Raw genomic sequence first — 11318 nt, 5'->3', positions numbered from 1 at the left:
TACTGCACGCTATACGGGGGCTTATTGCACACTATACGGGGGCTTATTGCACGCTATACGGGGGCTTATTGCACGCTATACGGGGGGCTTACTGCACGCTATACGGGGGCTTATTGCACGCTATACGGGGGCTTATTGCACGCTATACGGGGGCTTATTGCACGCTATACGGGTGCTTACTGCATGCTATACGGGGGCTTATTGCACACTATACGGGGGCTTATTGCACGCTATACGGGGGCTTATTGCACGCTATACGGGGGGCTTACTGCACGCTATACGGGGGCTTATTGCACGCTATACGGGGGCTTATTGCACGCTATACGGGGGGCTTACTGCACACTATACGCGGCTTATTGTACGCTATAAGGGGGCTTATTGCACGCTATATGGGTGCTTATTGTACGCTATATGGGGAGGCTTACTGCACACTATACGGGGACTTATTGTACGCTATAAGGGGGCTTATTGTACGCTATAAGGGGGCTTATTGCACGCTATATGGGTGCTTATTGTACACTATATGGGGAGGCTTACTGCACACTATACGGGGACTTATTGTACGCTATAAGGGGGCTTATTGTACACTATACAGGGGCTTATTGCATGCCATATGAGTGCTTATTGTACGCAAACGCTATACGGGGGCTTATTGTACGCTATACGGGGGCTTATTGTACGCTATACGGGTGCTTATTGTACGCTAATGCTATACGGGGGCTTATCGTACGCTATACGGGGGCTTATTGTACGCTATATGGGGGCTTATTGTACGTTATACAGGGGCTTATTGTACGCTATACGGGGGCTTATTGCACGCTATATGGGTGCTTATTGTATGCTATATGGGGAGGCTTACTGCACACTATATGGGGACTTATTGTACGCTATAAGGGGGCTTATTGTACACTATACAGGGGCTTATTGCATGCCATATGGGTGCTTATTGTACGCTAACGCTATACGGGGGCTTATTGTACGCTATATGGGTGCTTTTTGTACGCTAATGCTATACGGGGGCTTATCGTACGCTATACGGGGGCTTATTGTACGCTATACGGGGGCTTATTGTACGCTAACACTATACGGGGGCTTATTGTACGTTATACAGGGGCTTATTGTACACTATACGGGGGCTTATTGCACGCTATATGGGTGCTTATTGTACGCTATATGGGGAGGCTTACTGCACACTATATGGGGACTTATTGTACACTATACAGGGGCTTATTGCATGCCATATGGGTGCTTATTGTATGCTAACGCTAAACGGGGGCTTATTGTACGCTATACGGGGGCTTATTGTACGCTAACACTATACGGGGGCTTATTGTACGTTATACAGGGGCTTATTGTACGCTATACGGGGGCTTATTGTACGCTAACACTATACGGGGGCTTATTGTACGTTATACAGGGGCTTATTGTACGCTATACGGGTGCTTATTGTACGCTAACACTATACGGGGGCTTATTGTACGCTATACGGGGGCTTATTGCACACTATACGGGGGCTAATTGTACGCTATACGGGGGCTTATTGCACGCTATACGGGGGCTAATTGTACGCTATTCGGGGGCTTATTGCACACTATACGGGGGCTAACTGTACGCTATACGGGGGCTTATTTTTACTTGTGTCTAGGGCATGGGAAGTTGATACCATTGACTTTTCTAAGGGGAACCTTTTGCTAAATATTATAGGTTTATCTGACGAATAAGAGAAAGGACCTTGGTACAAAATACAGATGCAACCAAGCCCCCTACCGTGTTGTTGCATTATGTCTCAGTTAACACAGAGGGAAAAAAATACCTAAGTTCGCCACCAGGTGGTGCATGGTCTATGGCGTTTTCTAATGTCTTTTACTGGCAAGCCTTTGCACTCCAGCCCCATCTAGTGGCAGGAATTTACTTTCAAAAAATGGTGTCTGGACATGATGAGACAAAATGTGAAAAGTTGCTGCTGGCTGCATCTGTAGGTCCTCTGCAGTTGGCTAAAATGGAATAGTTGCAGTCCCAGTGGCTCCTCCTCCTTAGCAGAATATAAGACAACCCCTTTTAGGCATTAAATTATTTTTTTTTGCGGTGGAATAGGACAGATTTGCTACTCACTAGTAGCTGCACTTGATTCCAAACAGGATTTATTATGAGATACTGACAGGGGCACTTGTATCTAGCAAATCCACCCAGCAGGGTTGAACTGGACTCTCTCAGGGCTGAACTCCCGGCAATACCGACACGCACAGTGTTCCCACTAACACATACTCAAGTATTTAATTACATTCTAAAGCCCTAAGAGTTTCCTGAACAGAGACACTCTCCCTATCAGAGCGCTTATTAGACAGGCGCTGGCTGGACAATGGCAGGAAGTCGGCTTGGAGATCGCTTTGGCAGTGGGACGGGGGTCATTCAGTGACTGGGCTGCTTACAGACACCATGGCCGGCCTGGGACTGATCATTCTCACCTGTAAGTACAGTTCTACTTACCCTTTATTTCCCATCTGAGCCCTGTGTGTGAGACTGGCCCCTATATTCTAACCCGTCACTGTAACAATATGTATGTGAATAAGGGAATCCCTGCAGCCCCAGATCAGCTCTATTCCCTGCGGGTTTGCCTTGAAGTAGCACCGTCACCAACATATTCTCCTTGCAGATTGGCCAATTCTAAGCAACTTTTCAATTGGTCTTCATTATTTCTTTTTTCTTGTTTTTAAATTATTTCTCTTCTTCTTCCAACCCCTTGCAGCTTTTCAAATGGGGGTCACTGACCCCGGCAGCCAGAAAACTTTATTGTTATGCTTTTTATAGCTGATTATTCTATTCAGCCCCTCTCCTATTCATATATCAGTCTCTCATTCAAAGCACTCCCGGGTTGCTAAGGTAATTTGAACCCTAGCAACCAGATACCTGCTGAAACTCAAGTCATTCAAAAATTGCCAATAATAAAAAATGAAGACCAATTGCAAACCGTCGCAGAGTATTATTCTCTATAACTCAAAGGTAAACAACCCCTTTAAAGGGGCAGTTCACTTTTATTATGCATATTTAGGATAGTTTTTTCAATTACTTTCCTTCTTCTGACTCTTTGCAGCTTTCAAATGGGGGTCACTGACCCCGGCAGCCAAAAACCTATTGCTCTGCGAGGCTCCAGTTTTATTGTTATTGTTATATATTGTTACTAATCTTTCTATTCAGGCCTCTCCTATTCATATTCCAGCCTCCCATTCACACCACCACTGTGGTTGCTAGGGTAATTTTGGCCTTAGCAACCAGATAGCTGCTGAAATTCTGAACGGGAGAGCTGCTGAAAAAAAGCTAAAATGACAGATTGGCTCAGAATATCATTTTATAGATCATAGAGGCCACATAGTGCATCACACATGCCACATATTCCAAGTTCAATGGTCATGTTTATACCCCCCCCCCCCCCCATAGCAATGGAACATACCAGAGCTCATTAACTAATGGGCACAAAATGGGCAAATCACCATTTACTTTACCCACAGTGAACTATTGTATTCCACCTTTCCAGTCTGCCTGCTGCAACCTGCTTTCAGTCTTTATACCCCTTATGGGCGGAGGCAGGGTCGGACTGGGCCGGCGGGACACTGGGAAAGAACCTGGTGGCTCCCAACTGCCCAGAACCAATCCCTGCTGAGGATTCCTGAATCAGGATTGGGTGTGCAGCAGGGGCCCGAGGGGGGGGGTGTGGGGACTACAGTGGGGGGGTTTGGTGACCATATAAAGGGGCCCCTGTGGTGGGAGTCGCGGTGGGCCCTGCATCCCCCAGTCCGACCATGGGCAGAGGTGCAAAGATTGGTGCGGGCAATAAATAGTGCACCATAGGGTATAAGTTAGAACTGCCATGATGGGACATTAGAAAGGGATATGGGCACACAATGGGGCATCAGTTCAGCACCTTTGCAGCAGAAGCTCTGTTCCCATTGGCTGCCCACTTGCACCTGATGCTCTTACCTGGCACAAGGTGGCAGGGCAATACTTTGTTATTCCCAGGTAGGCAAATACCCCAGATATATCACTTTTTAATGTGCTCAGTATTGCACCCTATTCCTAATTTTAATATATTAACTTTATGGAGTTTTAAAGGGAAACTATACCCCCAAGAATGAATACGTAACCAACAGACAGATTTATATTACGTCTATGTGACCTATTAAAGAATCTCCCCAAACTGGAATATATATATATCAGTAAATATTGTCCTTTTACATCCTTTCCCTTGTGCCGCCATTTAGTGATGGGCTGTGTGCTCCGTCAGAGATCAGCTGACAGGAAGTGATGTGTGTGGGAGCAAAAGGCAGAACTCTGCCCATTCATTGGCTGATGGGGCCTAGCATGTATGTGTGCCTTGGCTTGTTTGTGTGCACTGTGACTCCTATGCCACAACCAGCAGCAATTAAAGTGCCCTACTCCTTATAGAGTCACCGAGAGCAGACTTCTGGTCACAACATCATTGAACTTCTTCTATGCAGTTGGGCAGTTTTTTTTTTTAGAAAAAAACCAGTGTCATTTCCTGGGATGGAGAGTAAACACCGGGGATTGTCCCCGGAAAACGGGGACAGCCATAAAGGGTGAGAATGGTGGGATAAGGATGGATATATAATTATACCCGTGTAATGGGGAATATTACAGTCCTGTCTGGGTACAATCATATTTATGCAGTCAGTCTACTTTATATTTCAGGCCTGTGAGTGTGAGTGGGTGAGTGAGTGTGAGTGGGTGAGTGAGTGTGAGTGGGTGAGTGAATGTGAGTGTGAGTGAGTGTGAGTGGGTGAGTGAATGTGAGTGTGAGTGAGTGTGAGTGGGTGAGTGAATGTGAGTGAATGTGAGTGTGAGTGAGTGTGAGTGGGTGACAGACCAATTGTGATTCTCACTGAGCAGTTCTCAGTACAGGTGCCTTTATAAATCAATGGAATCATCCTGCCCACATCCAAAATAGATTTCTATATACAGTGCAGCAATCAGCTTCTCTTATCAACAAAGGTTCCTATTTCCTTTATATATTTATCACCTCTCGGGACTCTTTGTTTTCTGGTTCCTGATACAGAGGCGCTGGTGCCATCCTGTCTGGTACATCTAATATCTTAGTATAGGAACACCGCCCCCTGCTGGGGGTATTTCCTCTCCCTGCCCTGGTGTCTGTATGGTATCCTTCTGTATCCATTGTATTGGCCTGTGTTATATTGGTGTAGGGAGTAAAGGAGAAATCTGCTGCAGTGTCTCTAAGGGATAATGTGCCCCCTACTATAAATGATAAGGATATTAGCAGTCACTGAGGGGTTCTGTGCCCATATAAAGGCACAAGGCTGCAGGCTGAGTTATACAGGGAACTCTGAGTATCACTCATGTATTATAAGGGATAATGTACCCCCTACTGTAAATGATAAGGATATTAGCAGTCACTGAGGGGTTCTGTGCCCATATAAAGGCACAAGGCTGCAGGCTGAGTTATACAGGGAACTCTGAGTATCACTCATGTATTATAGGGATAATGTACCCCCTACTGTAAATGATAAGGATATTAGCAGTCACTGAGGGGTTCTGTGCCCCCCATATAAAGGCACAAGGCTGCAGGCTGAGTTATACAGGGAACTCTGAGTATCACTCATGTATTATAAGGGATACTGTACCCCCTACTGTAAATGATAAGGATATTAGCAGTCACTGAGGGGTTCTGTGCCCATATAAAGGCACAAGGCTGCAGGCTGAGTTATACAGGGAACTCTGAGTATCACTCATGTATTATAAGGGATAATGTACCCCCTACTGTAAATGATAAGGATATTAGCAGTCACTGAGGGGTTCTGTGCCCCCCATATAAAGGCACAAGGCTGCAGGCTGAGTTATACAGGGAACTCTGAGTATCACTCATGTATTATAAGGGATAATGTACCCCCTACTGTAAATGATAAGGATATTAGCAGTCACTGAGGGGTTCTGTGCCCCCCATATAAAGGCACAAGGCTGCAGGCTGAGTTATACAGGGAACTCTGAGTATCACTCATGTATTATAAGGGATAATGTACCCCCTACTGTAAATGATAAGGATATTAGCAGTCACTGAGGGGTTCTGTGCCCCCCATATAAAGGCACAAGGCTGCAGGCTGAGTTATACAGGGAACTCTGAGTATCACTCATGTATTATAAGGGATAATGTACCCCCTACTGTAAATGATAAGGATATTAGCAGTCACTGAGGGGTTCTGTGCCCATATAAAGGCACAAGGCTGCAGGCTGAGTTATACAGGGAACTCTGAGTATCACTCATGTATTATAAGGGATAATGTACCCCCTACTGTAAATGATAAGGATATTAGCAGTCACTGAGGGGTTCTGTGCCCCCCATATAAAGGCACAAGGCTGCAGGCTGAGTTATACAGGGAACTCTGAGTATCACTCATGTATTATAAGGGATAATGTACCCCCTACTGTAAATGATAAGGATATTAGCAGTCACTGAGGGGTTCTGTGCCCCCCATATAAAGGCACAAGGCTGCAGGCTGAGTTATACAGGGAACTCTGAGTATCACTCATGTATTATAAGGGATAATGTACCCCCTACTGTAAATGATAAGGATATTAGCAGTCACTGAGGGGTTCTGTGCCCCCCATATAAAGGCACAAGGCTGCAGGCTGAGTTATACAGGGAACTCTGAGTATCACTCATGTATTATAAGGGATAATGTACCCCCTACTGTAAATGATAAGGATATTAGCAGTCACTGAGGGGTTCTGTGCCCATATAAAGGCACAAGGCTGCAGGCTGAGTTATACAGGGAACTCTGAGTATCACTCATGTATTATAAGGGATAATGTACCCCCTACTGTAAATGATAAGGATATTAGCAGTCACTGAGGGGTTCTGTGCCCAGATAAAGGCACAAGGCTGCAGGCTGAGTTATACAGGGAACTCTGAGTATCACTCATGTATTATAAGGGATAATGTACCCCCTACTGTAAATGATAAGGATATTAGCAGTCACTGAGGGGTTCTGTGCCCCCCATATAAAGGCACAAGGCTGCAGGCTGAGTTATACAGGGAACTCTGAGTATCACTCATGTATTATAAGGGATAATGTACCCCCTACTGTAAATGATAAGGATTATTATCCCAAGCAGCCTCCTAAAGAACGAGATGGGCACTGAACAATCCACATAGGTCACCAAAGGAATAAGTTAAAAAAACACTAAACCTTTGTTTAAGACAACATCTGCAAACCTTTATATGTTTCGTGCTTCAAGAGCGACCATATAAAGTAGCGCCTTGTTCTACCTATCAGACACTAGAGGGCACCAACCGCTCACTCCTACTCTTGCTGGTCACCTGTTCTACTTTATGTTTTATACTTCACTGGTGTGCATTAATACAATTATCTAAATTACATGAGGGTAATAGTCATATTCTGAATCATTCTGAGACATCATGTGGATGGTATTTTTCTGTTTCTCACACACATTTTAAAAACCACAGGCACACTTTACTGCTGCGCTGCAAGTTGGAGTGATATCCCCCCCCTCACCCCCCCCCACCCCCCCCCCCCACCCCCAGCAGCCGATCAGCAGAACAATGGGAAGGGAGCAAGATAGCAGCTCCCAGTAGGTATCAGAATAGCACTCAATAGTAAGAAATCCAGGTCCGGCTTGGGACTCCCCCAGTTACATGGGAGTAGGAGAAACAATAGGTTAGCTGAAAGCAGTTCTAATGTGTAGCGCTGGCTCCTTCTGAAAGCTCAGACTCAGGCACACTTTACTGCTGCGCTGCAAGTTGGAGTGATATCCCCCCCCCCTCACCCCCAGCAGCCAATCAGCAGAACAATGGGAAGGGAGCAAGATAGCAGCTCCCAGTAGGTATCAGAATAGCACTCAGTAGTAAGAAATCCAAGTCCGGCTTGGGACTCCTCCAGTTACATGGGAGTAGGAGAAACAATAGGTTAGCTGAAAGCAGTTCTAATGTGTAGCGCTGGCTGAAAGCTCAGACTCAGGCACACTTTACTGCTGCGCTGCAAGTTGGAGTGATATCCCCCCCCCCCCCCCAGCAGCCGATCAGCAGAACAATGGGAAGGGAGGAAGATAGCAGCTCCCAGTAGGTATCAGAATAGCACTCAATAGTAAGAAATCCAAGTCTGGCTTGGGACTCCTCCAGTTACATGGGAGTAGGAGAAACAATAGGTTAGCTGAAAGCAGTTCTAATGTGTAGCGCTGGCTGAACCAACAAACATTTGTTGGTTCAAGAATAAAAGTTTAAATGGCAGAGGGAATTATTTGCTGTGTAACAGTGTCATTTAGAAATAAAAAGTGCCCCATAAACATCATGACTTCATAGTAAAGGAAAAAAAGGTCTTCATATGACACCCTCAAAGCGGATATAGTGCTAATTAGATCAGGCTTGCCTGAATGTAGCTACCAATCTAAACTTGATCGCCAGACTCCCCCCCATCACACTGGACAGCCTTTCCCTTGAGCCACCATTTTGTGATGCTCTGTGTGCTCCCTCAGAGATCAGCTGACAGGAAGTGATGCAGCTCTAACTGTAACAGGAAGTAGTGTGGGAGCAAAAGGCAGAACTCTGTCCATTCAATCAAATACATTATTGCTGGTGTCATTAGCCTACAAATTAATAAAAGTAACCCGTCAGTGGCCATTTTTCATCACCTTCCAAAAGTACAGAAGCCAGACAGGCGACCATTACGGAAACCCATCATGGCAGCTATTGGCTCTTTGGGTCTGCCATCTTCCTAGTTACATCAAAGATGGTGGCCAAATAATGGAACGTATGAATTCTATGAACAATCTATTAAGTGGCCATTCCCACGGTCGCACAAAACGCGTCAGGCTGTGGAGATGTTGTCTTAAATAGAGGTTTTTCTTGTTCCTTGGGTGCCCTCTGTGTGTTGTTGAGTGGCCATCTCAGTTTGTGTATGTATATGGATTTATGCTCCTTTTGCCGAGGGTCTGGGGCTGGTGCATTGGGCCCTTGTTACTACTTTCAACCTTGTTTTCCCATGTGGGACGTGGGTTAATTACGTTAATGGGTTTTGCCTTGATTTCGGCTCTGACGTATATATTGGCGGTTGCTAGTATTATTCATCCCCCCCTGCCCTTGTTATAGAAGACTCTGGAATACCTTGTTGGTATATATACGGTATACGAGAAAAGGATCTATTATCCATTATCCAGAAAGCTCCCAACTACGGAAAGGCCATTTTCCGTACACTCCATTTTAAACAAATAATTCAGATTTTTTTTTATTTAATCTAGAAATGATCATTGAGTAGACTTAATGTAGGGTGATCCTAATTACAGAAAGACCCCTTATCTAGAAAACCCCAGATCTCAACAAGCCTATTAATGCTCTCCCTGTTTGTATTTACAGTTATTTGCACGGACACTGCAGGTAAGGCTTCATACTATTAGTATTTTGTAACCTGCCAATAGAATATGGGGTACCTGTATGTATTGGGGATATATTTGCATGCAGTCTCTGCTAGTGATGAGCGAATCTGTCCCGTTTTGCCGGAAAATTTGCGAATCTTTCAAAAGATTTGCGAAACGGCGAAAATGTCGCATATCAAAAAAAAACTGTCGCCTGTGGCTATTATTTTGTTGCATGGCTATTATTTTGTCGCCCGTGGCTATTATTTTGTTGCCTGCGGCTATTCTTTTGTTGCACTGCTATTATTTTGTAGCCCGCGGCTATTATTTTGTCGCCTGCGGCTATTCTTTTGTTGCCCGCAGCTATTATTTTGTTGCGCTGCTATTATTTTGTCGCCCGTGGCTATTATTTTGTCGCGCGGTGAATTTTTCCGCGGCAGATTTTTTAATTCTATTCTATTTCAATATTGTGTGCCTGTAGGAGCTGCTGTGAGACCTGTGGTTTCCTTCTCCCCAAACTGGACCCCAATATTCCCAGGGGAGTCTGTAACTCTGAGCTGTAATGTGGCTCCTACTGCCCAAGGGAACCTGGGATATTCCTGGTACAGGGATGGAGAGCGGATACGCAGAGATGAGCAGAACCTTACAGGAGTGACTGACAGTGGGGATTACCAGTGCCAGGCCGGTGCCAGTGAGAGAAGTGACCCGGTTACACTGGATGTGAGTGCGGGTAAGTTACTCAGATTTGATCTATTGCTACAGACTCCCTCAGTACTTTCCTTATAACCAATCTTTCCAATAAAAAAAGGTTTTCAGAAGGGCTGTCTGGGTCAAAAATGCCTTCCTGGTTTTTCCAATTTGGAAATCTGGACAGGACTCTCAGAGATTGACATGGCGACTGGCCAATCGCCGATTACCACGTCATAGCCCCGCCCGGTGACATCACCACCCCACCCCGTGTGACGTCACTGTCCCGCCCAGTAATGCGCCCCTTTTTGGCATGCCCGCACCCAATTTGATGCGCAAAAAACTGACTGATGGGAGGTGAAATCAGTGGTAAATTACACAGTGCCCAATCACCCAATTGCCCATTGTTACTGGGTCCTGTAGAATGAAGTGGCCTATTTTATAATGTATTTACTGATAAGCTAATTGACGTAGAGAAGTAACAATTGGCATTACTGTCCCTTTGGGTTGGTGGCCCACAGGGAGATCAGTCACCTGTGGTTAATTCTTGGCTACCGAAAATGCCTTCCCACCGGCAATAAAGTGAATCGCTGGTAGAAAGGCAAATGCAGCACTTTGTTTCCTGAAGTTTCCTGCTCAGGAAAGGTATTTGGGGGAGATTAGTCTCCCCAGTAGCTGAGATTTAACCGCGGGTGACTAATCTCCTTGCATATCATTGCCCTTAAGGTGAAATGTTCCTTTAGGTTTTTTAAAAAATTCCCGTTTACCCCATTAAGTGTTGTTTCTTTCATTTCAGATCCACTCATCCTGCAGGCGCCCCCTGCTGTTTATGAAGGGGACTCCCTGTCTCTCAGGTGCCACAGTCAGCCTGCATATAGGGAAAAGAAGCTGGTATTTTACAAGGACAATGAGACCATTGGGCCCCCAGTCAGTGGCTCTGAGTTACAGATAGGGAGAGTGAATGTTACTGCGTCTGGTACATACAGGTGTGGAAAAGAAATCACTCGCTATGTTTTCAGCCCTGTCACTCCTTACACAGCCCATCGGAACATCTCAGTCCAAGGTGAGATCTGTTTCCTTTATTTTGAGCCCCTGCCCAGCCCTGGATGGATCCCATTCATTCTGCTGATATGAGAAGAATTTGACGAGTTTTAGGAAACACAACAAAGCCCCAAAGAAATATAAACATGGCTCTTTAGTTAGTCTGTACAGTATGTGCCCCCGGTGTCAGTGAATGA

At 45.4% G+C, this 11318-nt stretch overlaps 1 protein-coding gene across 1 annotated transcript in view; it reads left to right on the top strand.

The window, feature by feature from the left end:
- Window positions 1-2271: 2271 nt before the first annotated feature.
- LOC100493237 (Fc receptor-like protein 3) overlaps window positions 2272-11318 on the top strand; it is a 29102-nt gene continuing 20055 nt past the window's right edge. Inside the window, exons 1-4 of the mRNA XM_031891484.1 lie at window positions 2272-2467; window positions 9395-9415; window positions 9875-10123; window positions 10877-11143. Of these exons, the coding sequence (XP_031747344.1) occupies window positions 2437-2467; window positions 9395-9415; window positions 9875-10123; window positions 10877-11143 (568 nt within the window). The 5' untranslated portion in view covers window positions 2272-2436. The remainder of the gene's footprint in view (window positions 2468-9394; window positions 9416-9874; window positions 10124-10876; window positions 11144-11318) is intronic.

The sequence above is a fragment of the Xenopus tropicalis genome, chromosome 8 (genome assembly GCF_000004195.4).
Source record: "Xenopus tropicalis strain Nigerian chromosome 8, UCB_Xtro_10.0, whole genome shotgun sequence".
Taxonomy (NCBI): Eukaryota; Metazoa; Chordata; class Amphibia; order Anura; family Pipidae; genus Xenopus; species Xenopus tropicalis.
The sequence above is the reverse complement of the archived record's forward strand: the minus strand, read 5'-3'. Positions and strand labels throughout refer to the sequence as shown.